Consider the following 18,910-nt stretch of genomic DNA (forward strand, 5'->3'; position numbering starts at 1 on the left):
GGGAACTTCCTCAACACAATAAACATAATTTACAAAAAGCTCACAGTTAACATCATACTCAATCATAAAAGACTGAAAACTTTCTCCCTGTATTAGTTTCCTAGGGTAACAAAATACCACAAACTTAGTTAGCTAAACAACAGAAATTTATTTTCTCACAGTCTGGAGGCTGCAAATCCTAGATCAAGGTGTCAGTAAGTTTGGTTTCTTTTGAGACCTCTCTCCTTGGCTTGCAGATGGCCACCCTCTTGCTTCCTCTTCACATGGTTGTCCCTCTGTGCATGTGCACCCTGGTATCTCTTTGTGTGTCCAAATTTTGTCTTCTTATAAGGACATCAGGCAGTTTGGGTTAGGACCCACCATAAGGACTTCATTTTAACTTAATCATTTCTTTAAATACCCATCTCCAAATACATGTAGTTATATTTTGAGGTATGGGGATTAAGACTTCAACATATGAATTCTGGAGAGACACAGTTCATCCTGTAACACTTCCCTATGATCAGGAACAAAACAAAGACACCCATTTTTACCACTGCTATTCAACACTGTACTAGCTAGAAGAAGTTCTAGCCTGAGCAACTAGGTAAAAATAAATAAAAGGCATCTAGACTGGAAAGGAAGAAGTAAAACTATTTCTATTTGCAGACAACATGATTCTACATATCATATACATAGAAAATCCCAAAAGAATTCACCAAAAAAGTATGATAGCTAATAAATTCAGCAAAGTTGCAGGACACAAGATCAACACAAAAGTCAGTTTTGTTTCTATATACCAGCAATGAACAATCTGAAAAGAAAATTAAGGAAATAATTCTATTTACAAGAGCATCCAAAATGATAAAATATCTAGGAATAATTTTTACATACATATAAGGTGAAAGTCTTTATGTAAAAACTACAAAACTTTGCTGAAAGAAATTAAAGAACGCCTAAGTAAATTGAAAGTCTCCATGTTTATGGATTGGAAGATTTTCATATTGCTAAGATGGCAATACTACCCTAATTGATCTACAGATTCAATGTAATTCCTGTCAAAATTCCAATAGCCTTTTTAGCAGAATGGAAGATCTTATCCTCAAATTTATATGGAATTGCAAGGGACCCTGAATATCCAAGACAGTATTGGAAAAAAAGTTGGAGAACTCACACCTCTGATTTCAAAACTTACTACAAAGCTATAGTAATTGAACTGTGTGATACTGTCACAAGGATAGACACTATCTGAAACAGAACTGAAAGCCCAGAAATAAACCCATACAACCAAGGCCAACTGATTTTCAACAAGGGTGCCAAGACTATTCAGTGGAGGAAAGAACAGTCTCTTAAACAATGGTGTTGGGACAACTGGATATCTACATGCAAAGAAATAGAATTGGACTCCTCACTCACACCATATACAAAAATTAACTCAAAATGGATCAATGACCTAAATATAAGAGCTAAAACTATAAAACTCTTAAAAGAAAACATAAGGTTAAATTTTTATGACCTTGGATTTGGCAATGGATTCTTTGGTATGATACCAAAAGCATGAGTAATAAAAGAAGAAATAGATAAATTGAACTTCACCAAACTTTAAAACTTCTGTGCATCAAAGAACATTATTAAGAAAGTGAAAAGACAACTATGAAATGGGAGAAAACATACGTAAACATACATCTAATATGAATCTAGTATCCAGAATATACAAGGAATTCATAATCAATAACAAAAAGACAAACAACCCAATCAAAAATGGGCATAGGACTTGAAGAGATATCTCTCCAAACCAGAGATACAAATGGCCAACAAGCACATGAAAAGACGAAATGAAAATCAAAATTACAATAAGATACCACTTCATATCCACTAGGATGACTGTAATGAAAGAGACAGATAAGTGTTGATAAAGATGTGGAGAAATCAGAACCCTCAAACATTGCTGGTGGGAATGTAAAATGGTTCAGCCACTGTGGAAAACAGTTTAGTGGTTCTTTAAGAAGTTAAACATATATGGTTTAACATATGTAGTTGACTGGAAGGATATTTAGCACATTAACTCAATAGAGAATACAGGAGGACTAGGGACAGGATATGTACAAAAAATTAATAAGTTCAGGTCGAGGAACCACCATGGCAGAGTAGAAGGAGGTGCTCTCACTCCCCCTTGAGAGAACACCAGAATCACAACAAGCTGCTGGACAATCATCGACAGGAAGACACTGGAACTCACCAAAAAAGATACCCCACATCCAAAGACAAAGGAGAAGCCACAATGAGATGGTAGGAGGGGCACAATCACAGTAAAATCAAATCCCATAACTGCTGGGTGGGTGACTCACAGACTGGAGAACACTTATACCACAGAAGTCCACCCACTGGAGTGAAGGTTCTGAGCCCCACTTCAGGCTTCCCAACCTGGGGGTCCGGCAATGGGAGGAGGAATTCCTAGAGAATCAGACTTTGAAGCCTAGTGGGAATTGATTGCAGGACTTCGACAGGACTGGGGGAAACAGAGACTCCACTCTTGAAGGACACACACACACAGTAGTGTGTGCAGTGGGACCCAGGGGGAAGGAGCAGTGACCCCAGGGGAGACTGAACCAGACTTACCTGCTAGTGTTGGAGGGTCTCCTGCAGAGGCAGGGGGCAGCTGTGGCTCACTGCGGGGACAGGGACACTGGCAGCAGAAGTTTTGGGAAGTACTCCTTGGCGTGAGCCCTCCCAGAGTCTGTCATTAGCCCCACCAAAGAGCTCAGGTAGGCTCCAGTGTTGGGTTGCCTCAGGCAAAACAACCAACAGGGAGGGAACCCAGCCCCACCCATCAACAGTCAAGCAGATTAAACTTTTACTGAGCTCTGCCCACCAGAGCAACAGTCAGCTCTACCCACCACCAGTCCTCCCATCAGGAAACTTACACAAGCCTCTTAGATAGCCTCATCCACCAGAGGGCAGACAGCAGAAGCAAGAAGAACTACAGTCCTGCAGCCTGTGGAACAAAAACCACATTCACAGACAGATAGACAAGACGAAAAAAGGCAGAGGGCTATGTACCAGATGAAGGAACAAGACAAAGCCCCAGAAAAACAACTAAATGAAGTGGAGATAGGCAACCTTCCAGAAAAAGAATTCAGAATAATGATAGTGAAGATGATCCAGGACCTCAGAAAAAGAATGGAGGCAAAGATGGAGAAGATGCAAGAAATGTTTAACAAAGACCTAGAAAAATTAAAGAACAAACAAACAGAGATGAACAATACAATAACTGAAATGAAAACTACACTAGAAGGAATCAATAGCAGAATAACTGAGGCAGAAGAACAGATAAGTGAAAGACAGAATGGTGGAATTCACTGCTGCGGAACAGAATAAACAAAAAAGAATGAAAAGAAATGAAGACAGCCTAAGAGACCTCTGGGACAACATTAAACGCAACAACATTCACATTATAGGGGTCCCAGAAGGAGAAGAGAGAGAGAAAGGACCAGAGAAAATATTTGAAGAGATTATAGTGGAAAACTTCCCTAACATGGGAAAGGAAATAGCCACCCAAGTCCAGGAAGCGCAGCGAGTCCCATACAGGATAAACCCAAGGAGAAACACGCCGAGACACATAGTAATCAAATTGGCAAAAATTAAAGACAAAGCAAAATTACTGAAAGCAGCAAGGGAAAAACGACAAATAACATACAAGGGAAGTCGCATAAGGTTAACAGCTGATTTCTCAGCAGAAACTCTACAAGCCAGAAGGGAGTGGAATGATATAGTTAAAGTGATGAAAGGGAAGAAACTACAAACAAGATTACTCTACCTGGCAAGGATCTCATTCAGATTCGATGGAGAAATCAAAAGCTTTACAGACAAGCAAAAGCTAAGAGAATTCAGCACCACCAAACCAGCTCTACAACAAATGCTAAAGGAACTTCTCTAACTGAGAAACACAAGAGAAGAAAAGGACCTACAAAAACAAACCCAAAACAATTAAGAAAATGGTCATAGGAACATACATATAGATAATTACCTTAAACGTGAATGGATTAAATGCTCCAACCAAAAGACACAGGCTTGCCGAACAGATACAAAAACAAGACCCATCTATATGCTGTCTACAAGAGACCCACTTCAGACCAAGGGACACATACAGACTGAAAGAGAGGGGATGGTAAAAGATATTCCATGCAAATGGAAATCAAAAGAAAGCTGGAGTAGCTATACTCATATCAGATAAAATAGACTTTAAAATAAAGAATGTCACAAGAGACAAGGAAGGACACTACATAAGGATCAAGTGATCAATCCAAGAAGAAGATATAACAATTATAAATATATACGCACCCAACATAGGAGCACCTCAATACATAAGGCAACTGCTAACAGCTATAAAAGAGGAAATCGACAGTAACACAATAATAGTGGGGGACTTTAACACCTCACTTACACCAATGGACAGATCATCCAAACAGAAAATTAATAAGAAAACACAAGCTTTAAATGACACAATAGACCATATAGATTTAATTGATATTTATAGGACATTCCATCCAAAAACAGCACATTACACTTTCTTCTCAAGTGCAAACGGAACATTCTCCAGGATAGATCACATCTTGGGTCACAAATCAAGCCTCAGTAAATTTAAGAAAATTGAAATCATATCAAGCGTCTTTCCAACCACAACGCTGTGAGATTAGAAATGAATTACAGGGAAAAAAACATAAAAAACACAAACACATGGAGGCTAAACAATACGTTACTAAATAACCAAGAGATCACTGAAGAAATCAAAGGGAAAATCAAAAAATACCTAGAGACAAATGACAATGAAAACACGACGATCCAAAACCTATGGGATGCAGCAAAAGCAGTTCTAAGAGGGAAGTTTATAGCTATATAAGCCTACCTCAAGAAACAAGAAAAATCTCAAATAAACAATCTAACCTTACACCTAAAGGAACTAGAGAAAGAAGAACAAACAAAACCCAAAGTTAGCAGAAGGAAAGAAATCATAAAGATCAGAGCAGAAATAAATGAAATAGAAACAAAGAACACAATAGCAAAGATCAATAAAACTAAAAGCTGGTTCTTTGAGAAGATAAACAAAATTGATAAACCTTTAGCCAGACTCATCAAGAAAAAGAGGGAGAGGACTCAAATCAATAAAATTAGAAATGAAAAAGGAGAAGTTACAACAGACACCACAGAAATACAAAGCATCCTAAGAGACTACTACGAGCAACTCTATGCCAACAAAATGGACAACCTGGAAGAAATGGACAAATTCTTAGAAAGGTATAACCTTCCAAGACTGAACCAGGAAGAAATAGAAAATATGAACAGACCAATCACAAGTAATGAAATTGAAACTGTGATTAAAAATCTTGAACAAACAAAAGTCCAGGACCAGATGGCTTCACAGGTGAATTCCATCAACCATTTAGAGAAGAGATAACACCCATCCTTCTCAAACTCTTCCAAAAAATTGCAAAGGAAGGAACACTCCCAAACTCATTCTATGAGGCCACCATCACCCTGATACCAAAACCAGACAAAGATACTACAAAAAAAGAAAATTACAGACCAATATCACTGATGAATATAGATGCAAAAATCCTCAACAAAATACTAGCAAACAGAATCCAACAACACATTAAAAGGATCATACACCATGATCAAGTGGGATTTATCCCAGGGATGCAAGGATTCTTCAATATACGCAAATCAATCAATGTGATACACCATATTAACAAGTTGAAGAAGAAAAACCATATGATCATCTCAATAGATGCAGAAAAAGCTTCTGACAGCATTCAACACCCATTTATGACAAAAACTCTCCAGAAAGTGGGCATAGAGGGAACCTACCTCAACATAATAAAGGCCATATATGACAAACCCACAGCAAACATCGTTCTCAATGGTGAAAAACTGAAAGCATTTCCTCTAAGATCAGGAGAAAGACAAGGATGTCAACTCTCACCACTATTATTCAACATAGTTTTGGAAGTCCTAGCCACGGCAATCAGAGAAGAAAAAGAAATAAAAGGAATACAAATCAGAAAAGAAGAAGTAAAACTGTCACTGCTTGCAGATGACATGATAGTATACATAGAGAATCCTAAAGATGCTACCAGAAAACTACTAGAGCTAATCAATGAATTTGGTAAAGTTGCAGGATACAAAATTAATGCACAGAAATCTCTTGCATTCCTATACACTAATGATGAAAAATCTGAAAGAGAAATTAAGGAAACACTCCCATTTACCATTGCAACGAAAAGAATAAAATACCTAGGAATAAACCTACCTAGGGAGACAAAAGACCTGTATGCAGAAAACTATAAGACACTGATGAAAGAAATTAAAGATGATACCAACAGATGGAGAGATATACCATGTTCTTGGATTGGAAGAATCAGTACTGTGAAAATGACTATAGTACCCAAAGCAATCTACAGATTCCATGCAATCCCTATCAAATTACCAATGGCATTTTTTACGGAACTAGGACAGAAAATATTAAAATTTGTATGGAGACACAAAAGACCCTGAATAGCCAAAGCAGTCTTGAGGGAAAAAAACGGAGCTGGGGGAATCAGACTCCCTGACTTCAGACTATACTACAAAGCTACAGTAATCAAGACAATATGGTACTGGCACAAAAACAGAAACATAGATCAATGGAACAAGATAGAAAGCCCAGAGATAAACCCACGGACCTATGGTCAACTAATCTATGACAAAGGAGGCAAAGATATACAATGGAGAAAAGACAGTCTCTTTAATAAGTGGTACTGGGAAAACTGGACAGCTACATGTAAAAGAATGAAATTAGATCACTCCCTAACACCATACACAAAAATAAACTCAAAATGGATTTGAGACCTAAATGTAAGACTGGACACTATAAAACTCTTAGAGGAAAACATAGGAAGAACACTCTTTGACATAAATCACAGCAAGATCTTTTTTGATCCACCCCCTAGAGTAATGGAAATAAAAACAAAAATAAACAAATGGGACCTAATGAAACTGAAAAGCTTTTGCACAGGAAAGGAAACCATTAACAAGATGAAAAGACAACCCTCAGAATGGGAGAAAATATTTGCAAATGAATCAACAGACAAAGGATTAATCTCCAAAATATATAAACAGCTCATGCAGCTCAATATTAAAGAAACAAACAACCCAATCCAAAAATGGGCAGAAGACCTAAATAGACATTTCTCCAAAGAAGACATACGGATGGCCAAGAAGCACATGAAAAGCTGCTCAACATCACTAAGTATTAGAGAAATGCAAATCAAAACTACAATGAGGTATCACCTCACACCAGTTAGAATGGGCATCAACAGAAAATCTACAAACAACAAATGCTGGAGAGGATGTGGAGAAAAGGGAACCCTCTTGCACTGTTGGTGGGAATGTAAATTGATACAGCCACTATGGAGAACAGTATGGAGGTTCCTTACAAAACTAAAAATAGAATTACCATATGATCCAGCAACCCCACTACTGGGCATATACCCAGAAAAAACCATAATTCAAAAAGACACATGCTCCTCAATGTTCATTGCAGCACTATTTACAATAGCCAGGTCATGGAAGCAACCTAAATGCCCATCGACAGACGAATGGATAAAGACATGGTACATATATACAATGGAATATTACCTAGCCATAAAAAGGAATGAAATTGAGTCATTTGTTGAGACGTGGATGGATCTAGAGACTGTCATACAGAGTGAAGTAAGTCAGAAAGAGAAAAACAAATGTATTTTAATGCATGTATGTGGAACCTAGAAAAATGGTACAGATGAACCAGTTTGCAGGGCAGAAGTTGAGACACAGATGTAGAGAACAAACGTATTGACACCAAGGGGGAAAAGCCACGGGGGGATGGGGATGGTGGTGTGCTAATTTGGGTGATTGGGATTGACATGTATACACTGCTGTGTATAAAATTGATGACTAATAAGAACCTGCTGTATAAAAAAATAAATAAAATAAAATTCAAAAATTAAAAAAAAAATTATTAAGTTCAAATGTAGGATTGTTGTATGTTAGTGAGACATAAGGTAAAGATGCTGAGAAGAGCTTGTTGTAATGTTGGTCAGCAAAGAATACAAGCAAGAAGGGAAAGAGAAAAGGGAATGAATTTACTGAAAAACCACTGTGTGCCAGACACTGCTAGGTATTTTATACATAGCATCTTATTTCATCCTCAAAAAACCCTATAAGGTGTCAGTGGTGGTGGTAGCCGTAATAGTAGTAATAAAACATTTATTTAGTACTTACTATGTGCTGGCCATTATTCTAAGCACATCACAAATATGAACTCATTTAATCTTCATAGCTCTATAAATAAGGAACACTCATAGCTCTATAAATAAGGAAATGAGGTATTATCCCCATTTTACAAATGAGGAACTAAAGCACAAATGGGTAAATAACTTGTTGAAAATCACATAAGTAGTAAGTGCCAAAGCCAGAATCTGAATCCAGGCAGTTTGGCTCCAGAGATCATCCTCCTCATCAGCACAGTACACAGTTTTTTCTCTTTTTAAAGCACTCTGCAAATAGAAATTGAGGTTCAGAGGTTAGGCAGCTTGCCCAAGACAGGCTATTTACCTGACTACAAAGTCCATGCCTTTTTGCTATACTACTTGTGAAGATCACCAGCATAAAGATGATGGGCACGGATAAAACTGTTTAAGGAGAGAGTATAGAGGAGGAAAAACACCAAGTAAAGAATCTTCAAAGTTGAGAAAATTGTTAAAGGCTTATGTACATAGCTGTGACTACCGTCAAATTAAAATATTTTGTCAACCTCAAAGGTAAATCTAAAATCAAAGATCTAAGCAAAGTGGAAGTTGATGATACTGCCTTCTCAGAGTAGCCTTCCTCTCATTATCCTGTCCTCTGAAGTTCATGGATATTTACTTACACAAATGAAGACAGGGTTGCAAAGCACTGAATAAAAATCAAAGAAATTTCTTACTGCCATATAGGAAAATAAAGCCAAAAACAGATTTAAAACCAAAAAAATGGTAAGTAAAAATAAAAATATTTTAAAAGGCTGGAGATAAAAGCAAAATCTATACCTTACTTTACAATGATGTTTTAAAAGATATTTACAAATATAATTGGTGGAATAATTAATGTTATTGAAAATCTGATCTAATAAGCAAATCAAAGGAAAGTTAAATTTTGTTGAAAATAATAAAAATGGGTAGAATAGCAGATAAGACCAGTCTAGTAGTCCAGCTTTATCTCTAACCACTCTCCTCCTAGGTATTTAACACCATCCTTGCTGGACTTCTTTTAGTTGTTCACATATACCCCATACTCTCTTGTCAAACATGCACTCATTTACTAATTCAACAAAAAATGCTCAGCACCTACCTCGTGCTAAGCATCATGCTAGGTGATTGTATGAATGGTAAACATACACCCCTTGCTCTCAAGAAGCTCATATTCTAGTAAAAGCGACAGACATGCAATAGATAGCCACAAAAGTATTTAATACAGTCATGATAAGGAAAAGTGCCAATAAGGGAAAGTGCAGCGTACATGGGAATATGTAGTATAATGTATTCTGGAAGGTTGAGAAAGCTTTTTTCTACGGAAATGACATTTAAATTGAGACCTAAAGGATGTGCAGTAGCTCTCTGAAACAACATGGTGTACACCAGGATATGGTATTAATGAGGAATAAAAGAGGGTACATGAAGGTGATGAGGGATAGGATTAGGCTAACTCTCAGAAGATTGTAATTATCAACTGGGTAGATAGTGGTGCCATTTACTGAAACAGAGAACTCTAGAATATAAACAAGTCAATGGATAAGATCATGAATTTAATCGTGGACATCTGAGTTGAAGTACTCATGAGGTAATCAAGGGGTGATGAGTAATAGGCAGCTAGACATATAGGTTTGGGGCTCAGAACGAAAATGTGGGCTGTGGATACACATTTTAGATTATCAGTGTATATAACTGAAGTCATGGGAAGAGATCAGATAAATCACTTAGGGATATTATAGTGCAGAAAAAAGATAAGTTCCAAGCATTTAGAGGACAGAAGGATAAAAAAACTAGAGTGACTGAAACCAGCAAAGTATTGTAACAGAAGACAGTGAAAAAGAGTATTCCAAGGAGAGAGCTGTGAAATGCTACTGAGAGGTCAAATGAGATAGAAATATTTACTGTGACTTAGAACACTTTCCCCTCTTGGGCTGGTTAAATTTACACTCATCCTTCAGGTTTCATCTGGTTATTTTTTCCAGCCAGCACTGCCAGAATTCCTAACTCTGGCTTATGTACGCATATTATATGCCTTCTGTACATACTCCTATCATAGCATTTATCATTTTGTGTTGTAATTGTAATAGCCTATTTACTTGTCCATATCTCCACCATAATTCAAACTTGTCAAATGTATGGAAGAAACAAGACTGTGGGTCTGGTTCAAAACCGTATCTCCCTCAAATGCAGTATTTCTCATATTTGTCTCCTGTAGCTACTAGCATAGCACCTGGCAACAAGACTAGTACTCTGTAAATAGTTGCTGACATATATTTATTTAGTACCTATTAATTGCCAATCTCTGAGCTGGACGTAATGGAGGAAATAAGGCATTACTGTCAGATAAGAATCCAACCTTCAAAGAGCTTCTTTTCTGATTATATGCAGCTATATAAATGAACAAATAAAAACAGTGTATTTCTTACCATGTCAGTAGTCATCACTTTTGCTACGATATGTGTTATAGTCTTTCCAAAGTCTCTTTTTCCTTTCCTACGCCTCAGAATTCTTGGAAAGAAAGGCCCATGAACTCTGAAGTTGAAAACATTTATTTATGATTAAATTAACATGAAAAAGACTCAACATATACTTACTTAGAAAATTAAAACTTGGTACTAAGCATCTTTGAGAAATAGGTTTCACTAATTTTAAGCTTCTTGAGAGCAATGAGCAACTTGAGAGCAATGGAACAATTGAAATCTTTTAGATAACTGAGTGTTTAAACCTTTGAATTCTAAAATCTTTTCATTTTAATGAAAATCTGCATGCAACCCACTACAGTCATCTCAACTTTTCAATACAGTAGAAATTTTCTTGATTGTACTTTCATAATCCACTGAATTGTAGACACTTGAAGCAGCGATAGGTTATGTCTGTGATACTGAGGTATAAGAATGTTTGGGGACATGCCTAATTTGAGATACTATGTTCATTTAACAGATTGTTTTTGTTTCAAAGGTTAAGTTCTCCATAGATATAGTTGGCTGCTGGCCTCCCAGCAGAACAATTCTAGCTTCCCTCTTCATTGCTTTTTAACTGTTTGATGTTCAGCACTTTTAGTTAATTCCATTCTTTCTCTTCTTTCTGCTTTTCTTTACAGTTCCTGTTTCCTATCAATCATTTAAGTGTCATCAAAAGAAAGAAAAAAAAAATTGAGTATAACTTTTACCATTACTGTCAGCCAAAAGGGATACTCCTTTTTCAACATATTTACCAGTAGTCTCCTTAGGTGTAATCTTTTGGGTTCTCTGCAGCACTTTGATTATTGCTTGATGCTAATGGGATGCAGCATTAATACCAATATTTTTCAGCTTATATTTCAATTGTTAATATTTTTGTAAAGCTTAAAATTTCAGAAAACTGTTTCTAAGAATTTATGACACCAATTATTAAATTTTGAATTTTAAGATACTAGCAATGTCCTCCAAAGCAAAAGTTTCATTTAACATTTCAAAATCAAACCCATTCAGCATTTTTATACCTATTTAAGCAATTGGTTTTGATTTTGAGAGAACTACTCATACATTTTTTTCACCGTATAGCTAATTACTAGTTGCTCAAAGAGTAAAGCATCTTACATGCAGGAAATAAGTAGTTCATCATACAATCCTAGTTTTGAAATTAAAGGTATATGTGATTTTTAAAATTATACCTTTATTAAGGTATAATTTACATAACAGACACTCATTTTAAATGAACCATTCTATGAGGTTTCACAAATGTATACACCCATTTAACTCAATCATAATAAAGATACAGAACATTCCCATCATACTGATAAGTTCCTTCATGCATCTTTGCAGTCAATCCTCCACACCCACTCCCAGAAAACCACTGATCTGCTTTCTGTCATAGATTTCCCTTTCTTGGAATTTTTTAATGGAATTTTAAAATGGAATATGCTATGTACTCTCTTGTGTCTGGCTTTTTTCAGTCAGACTATTTTGAGATCCATCATGTTATTTTGTGTATCAGCAATTTATTTCTTTATAGCATGGAACAGTATTTCATTATAGGATTTTCTATATACAAGCATGTCATCTGCAAGTACAGATAATTTTACTTTTCCCTTTCTGATCTGGATGACTTTTATTTCTTTTTCTTGCCTACCGCTCTGGCTAGAAACTCTAGTATGATTGAATACAAGAACGGACATCCTTGTCTTGTTCCTGATCTTAGGTGGGGAAATATCCATTCTTTCATCAGTGAGTATGATGTTAATTATAGGTTTTTCATAGACGGTCTCAAACAGGTTGAGAAAGATCCATGCTATTCCAAGCTTTTTGAGAATTTTTATCGTGAAAGAGTGTTGAATTTTGTCAAATGATTTTTCTATAACAATTGAGATGATAATATGGCTTTTTTGTGTATTACATTGATTTATTTTCATATGTTAAACCAACCTTGCACTCCTGGGATAAACTCCACTTGTCATAATGTATGATCCTTTTTATATGTTGCTAGACTCAGTTTGTTAAAGTATTACTGAGGATTTTGCATCTATATTTATATGGGATAGTTTATGTAGTTTTCTTGTTATGTCTTTCTATAGTTTTAGTATCAGGGTGATTGATAGTGGCCTCATAGAATGAGTTGGGGAGGTGTTCCCTTCTCTTTTTATTTTCTGGAAGAGTTTGTAAAAAAAAAAAAAATGGTGTTAATTCTTCTTTAAATGTTTGGTAGAATTCACCAGTGAAGATATCTGGTCCTTGGCTTTTCTTTGTGGATAGTTTTTAAATTTGCTAATTCAATCTCCCTACTTGCTATAGGTCCATTCAAATTTTCTGTTTCTGTTTGAGTCAGTTTTGGTAGATTGTGTCCATTTGATCTAGGTTATCTAATTTGTTGGCATATAATTGCTCATACTATTCCTTAATAATTCTTTTTATTTCTGTTCATATTTTCATATTTTCAACTTATTTGGGTAAATACCAACGGTTTGAATAAGTTTAGCTTTTAAGAAACCATCTTCAAAAGAGGCTGTACTACTCTGTATTCCCATAAATAATGAGAGTTCCTATTGCTCCACATCCTTGTCAGCAATTGGTATTGTCAGGTTTTTGCTCTGTTTTGTTTATTTAGCCATTCTAATAGGTTATAATGAGATCTCATTTTAATTTGTAATTCCCTAATGACAAATGATGTTGAGCATCTTTTTTTTAGTTTATTGATTTATTGATTTTTGGCTGTGTTGGGTCTTCATTGCTGCGTGTGGGCTTTCTCTAGTTGTGGTGAGCGGGGTCTACTCTTTGCTGCAGTGCGTGGGCTTCTTATGGTGGCTTCTCTTGTTGTGGAGCATGGGCTCTGGGTGTGCAAGCTTCAGTAGTTGTGGCACGCGGGCTCAGTATTTGTGGCTCACAGGCTCTAGAGTGCAGGATCAGTAGTTGTGGCACACGGGCTTAGTTGCTCCGTGGCATGTGAGATCTTCCCGGACCAGGGATTGAACATGTGTCCCCTGCATTTGCAGGCAGATTCTTAACCACTGCGCCACCAGGGAAGTCCCTTGAGCATCTTTTTATATGCTTATTTACCATTCACCATCTATATATTTTCTTTGGTAAGGTGTCTGTTTAAGTCCTTTTCCTATTTTTAATTGGGTTATTTGCTACTTATGAATGAATTTTAAGAGATCTATCTATATCTATCTATCTATATATTAGATATGTCTCTTTTTTTTTTGGCCACACCACACACCATGCAGGATCTTAGTTCCTGACCAGGTATTAAACCCGTGCCCACTGCAGTGGAAGCACAGAGTCCTAACCACTGGACTGCCAGGGAATTCCCCTAGATACAAATCTTTTATAAGATATGTGTTTTGCAAATATTTTCTCCAAATCTATGGCTAATCTTTTCATTCCCTTAACAGTGTCTTTCACAGAGCAGAAGTTTTTCATTTTAATGAAGTCTTATTCATCATCTTTTTCTCTCATGGATCATACTTTTGGTGTTGTATATAAAAACTCATTGCCAAACCCAAAGTCACATAGATTTTCTCCTGTTTTATTCTAGAAGTCTTAGTTTGTTTACATTTAGGTCTACGGATCACTGTGAGTTAATTTTTTGTGAAAGGTGTAAGGTCTGTGTCTAAGTTCATGTTTTTGCACAAGGACATTCAATTATTCTAACACCATTTGTTGAAAAGAATATCCTTTCTCTATTTAATTTCCTTTGTCAAAAATCAGTCAACTGTATTTGTGTAGATCCATTTATGGACTCTCTATTCTGTTCCATTGATCTATATGTCTATTCCTTCACCAATACCATGCTCCTCTGATTACTGTAGCTTTATAGTAAACCTTAAAATTGGGTAGTATGAGTACTCCCACTTTATTCTTCTTTGGTACTGTGTTGGCTATCTTAGGCTGTTGCCTTTCCATACAAATTTTAGAAGTAGTTGGTATCTACAAAATAGCTTGCTGGGATTTTCATTAGGATTGCATTGAATCTATAGATCAAGTTGGAAAGAATTGACATCTTAACAACACTGAGTCTTCCAATCCATGAACATGGAATATCTCTTCATTTATTTACATCACCTTTTCTTTTCTGTCATCATAGTTTTATAGTTTTTCACATATAGATCCTATACATATTTTGTTAGATTTATACCTAAGTATTTCATTTTTTTGGCTCTACTGTAAGTGGTATTTTTTAGAATTCTAAATTGTTCCTGGTATATAAGGAAGCAATTGACTTTTTCATCGAGGTTTATTGATTTACAATATTATATTAGTTTCAGGTGTACAACATGATTCAAAATTTTTATAGATTATACTTCACTTATAGTTATTATAAGATATTGGCTATATTCCCTGTGCTGTACAATATATCCTTGTAGCTTATTTATTTTATACATAGTAGTGTGTACCTCTTAATCCCCTACCCCTATCTAGTGTCTCCCCCTTTTCCTCTCCCCACTGGTAACCACTAGTTTGCTCTCTATATCTGTAGGTTTGTTTTCTTTTTTGTTATAGTCACCAGTTTGTTTTATTTTTTATATTCCACACACAAGTGATAACAGACAGTATTTGTTTTTCTCTGTCTGACTTATTTCACTAAGCATAATACCCCCAGGTCCATCCATATTGTTGCAAATTGCAAAATTTCATTCTTTATACGGCTGAGTACTATTCCATTGAATCTATATGGACTTAGGTTGCTTACATATCTTGGCTATTATAAATAATGTTGCTATGAACATTGGGGTGGAAGAAATTGACTTTTGAATATTAACCTTGCATCCTGTGAACTTGCTATACTCATTTTTTGTTCCAGACTTTTTTGTTATTGTGGTTTTTATTTAGGATTTTCTATGTAGACAGCCATGTCATCTGTAAAGAGTTTTATTTATTCCTTCCCAGCCTGTATACCTTTCATTTATATTTCTTGTCCTATTGCACTATCTAAGACTTCTAGTATGATGGTGAATAGAAGTGATTAGAGAAAATATTCTTGCCTTATTCCTAGAAGGAAAGCATACAGTTTCTCACCAGTGAGTATGATGTTAGCTGTAGAGTTTTTGTAATGTTCTTTTTCAATAAGAGGAATTCTCCTCTAGATCTATTATTATTATTGCTTGATCTATCAACTATTGAAAAAGGAATGCTGAAGTCTCCAACTATAATAGTAGATTTGTCTATTTGTCCTTGCATTTCTATCAGTTTTTGCCTCACATACTTTGATTCTCTGTTGTTGGGTGCATACACACACTAAGGATTGCCATGTCTTCTTGGAAAATCAAACCATTTATCATTATGCAATTCCTGATAATTTTACTGGTTCTGAAAGCCTACTTTGTCTGAAATTAATATAGCTACTCCAGCTTTTTAATGGTTGTGTTAGCATGAAGTATCTTTCTCTAACCTTTTCCTTTGAACATTTCTAGCCTTTATGTTTAAAGTGGGTTTCTTGTAGATGACATATGGTTGAATCTTGTCTTTTTATCCACTTTGACAATCTCTTATCTTTTGATTTATGTATTTAGATCATTCACATTTAAAGTAATTATTGAGGGACTTCCCTGGTGATCCAGTGGCTAAGACTCCATGCTCCCAATGCCGGGGGCCTGGGTTCAATGCTAGGTCAGGGAACTAGATCCCACACGCTGCAACTAAGAGGTCGCATGCCGCAACTAAAGACCCCGTGTGCCACAACTAAAAAGATCCCGCGTGCCACAACTAAGACGCAGCGCAGCCAAATAAATAAAAATAAATATTTTTAAAAATAAAGTAATTATTGATATCGTTAAATTAATATCTACTACACTTGCAACAGTTTTCTATTTGTTGTACCTCCTTTTTTGCCTCTAGTTTTAGTTGAGCATTTAGTGATTCCATTTTATCTTCCCTCTTAACATATCAATTATTTTAAAAAGTTTTTTTAGTGTTTGCCCTATAGATGGCAATATACATTTTAAACTAAGTCCACCATCAAATAACACTATACTACTTCATGTACAGTACAGGTACCTTTTAACAGAGTATTCCCATTTCTCCCCTCCCATCCCTTATGATATTACTGTCACTTATTTAACCAATCCATACACAATTACCACCCAATACCATCATGAATACTATTACTTTAAATAGTTATCTTTTAGATTGATAGAGATCTATTGAGAATAAGAAAAAGAAAAGATTTTACCTTCATTTATTCCTCCTCCAAAGCTCTTCTTTTGTATAAGTAGATCTGAGTTTCTGACCTTTAATAATTTTTCTTCTCCCTGAAGAACTTCCTTTAGCCTTTCTTGCAAGGTCAATCTATTGGTGACAAATTCCTTTGGTTTTTGTTAGTTTGCTCTTCTTTTTTTTTTTTTTTTTTTGGTCTAAGGAAGCTATTCCCCTTCACTTTTGAAGGATAATTTCACAAGACACAGAATTCTAGGATGGTGGTTTTCTTTCAACACTTTGAATATTTCACTCCACTATTATCTTGTTTACATGGTTTCTTATAAGGAGCCCATTGTATTTCTCATTCTTGTTCACCTATAGGTAGGGTTTCCTTACCCCCCTAGGCTTCTTTCAAGATTTTTTCTTTATCTGTGGTTTTCTTCAGTTTAAATATAATATGCCTATTTATACAATTTTGGGGTATTTATCCTGCTTGGTGTTCTCTAAGCTTCCTGAATCTGTGGTTTGGCGTCTGCATTTAATTTGGAAAAACTTCACCATTATTAATTTAAATTTTTTTTCTGCTGCATTTCCTTTTTCTCTTCTGGTATTGCAATTACACATATGCTACATTCTTTGAAACTGTTCCACAGTTTTTGGATGTTTTGTTGTTTTTTCATTATTTTTTCTCTTTGCATTTCAGTTTGAGACAATGCAATTGACATATCTTCAAGCTTTCTGATTCTTTCCTCAGTTGTGTCCCACTACTGGTGAGCCCTTCAAAGGTATTCTTCATTTCTATTTACAGTGTCTTTGATTTCTAGCATGATCTTTTAATTTGTTCTTACAGATTCCATCTTCTGCTTACATTATCCATCTGTTCTTGCAGGTTGTGTACTTTTTTCCATTAAAGTCCTTAACATATTAATCATAGCTTTTTTTTTTTTTGGCTGTACTGCATGGCATGCGGGATCTTAGTTCCCTGACCAGGGATTGAACCTGTGCCCCCTGCAGTGGAAGCACGCAGTCCTAACCACTGGACCGCCAGGGAAGTCCCAATCATAGCTATTTTAAATTTCCTGTTTGGTTAATTCCAAAATCATACTTGAGTCTGGTTCTGATGCTTGCTTTCCTTCTTCAGACTTAGTTTTTTCTTGCCTTTTAGCATATGTTATAATTTTTTGTTGAAACCTACGCATGATGTTTGGCTAATAGGAAGTGAGGTAGATAGGCTTTTAGTGTGAGGTTTTATATTAATCTAACCAGGAGGTAGCCTGTGTTTGTTTGTTGTAGCTTTAGGTGTCAGAGGCTTCAAATTCCTATAGTTTCCATATTTCTGTCTCCTCTATATATCTTTGGGCTTCCTTTAAAACTACTCTTGGAAGAGTCTGTGTCTTACAGCTCTTTTAACTATAATCCAGTTATTATACTGGAATACTGTTGGTATGGTTTCAAGTTTCGGCAGAGAGGAAGTGTTCTATATTCTTATGATTGATTATCAGGCTTTTACTGAGTCTATATCGCCAAACTGTGACCTTCACAAGTGTTTCTTAGTCCCCTCTTTCCCCAGACAAGAAGGCTAGATTGGGCTAGAGTCAGGGAAATGCCCTTCCTCTCGGTGGGAAAAAGCTCTGGTAAAGTCTTTTCCCCTGGAGAATAGATCTTTGTTATGGAGAATGCTTGGGGTATATTTCACAATGGTTACTTTTCCCTTCACCCTGCCACAGTCATAATGGGATCTTTCTTGGCTCTTCACCTGAGAACATAGTGAGACTCCTGGAGGTAAAACCCCACAAAGGTATGAGGTCTCCCTAAGAGCTGCAGCTCCCCAGGAGTTTCTCTCATACTCGTTAATATTCAGCCTCCAGCAATCTATCAAAATCACCATTTAAGTCTTTTACAATTTATGGCTCTAGTGGGTTCTGTTCAAGGTAAGCAGATCTTAGCTGTGACTCTTACCTTTCTCCAGATTTCAGGGTGGCAGTTTGTCCTGTGACCTCAGTTCTCTGA

General features: G+C 36.0%; 1 protein-coding gene across 1 annotated transcript in view; it reads right to left on the reverse strand.

The window, feature by feature from the left end:
- The window catches only part of SHCBP1L (SHC binding and spindle associated 1 like), a 44,289-nt gene that overhangs the window by 11,197 nt on the left and 14,182 nt on the right, over positions 1-18,910 (reverse strand). Inside the window, exon 7 of the mRNA XM_059937620.1 lies at positions 10,715-10,820. Coding sequence (XP_059793603.1) covers positions 10,715-10,820 — 106 coding nt within the window. The remainder of the gene's footprint in view (positions 1-10,714; positions 10,821-18,910) is intronic.

The sequence above is a fragment of the Balaenoptera ricei genome, chromosome 1 (genome assembly GCF_028023285.1).
Source record: "Balaenoptera ricei isolate mBalRic1 chromosome 1, mBalRic1.hap2, whole genome shotgun sequence".
In the NCBI taxonomy this organism is placed as follows: Eukaryota; Metazoa; Chordata; class Mammalia; order Artiodactyla; family Balaenopteridae; genus Balaenoptera; species Balaenoptera ricei.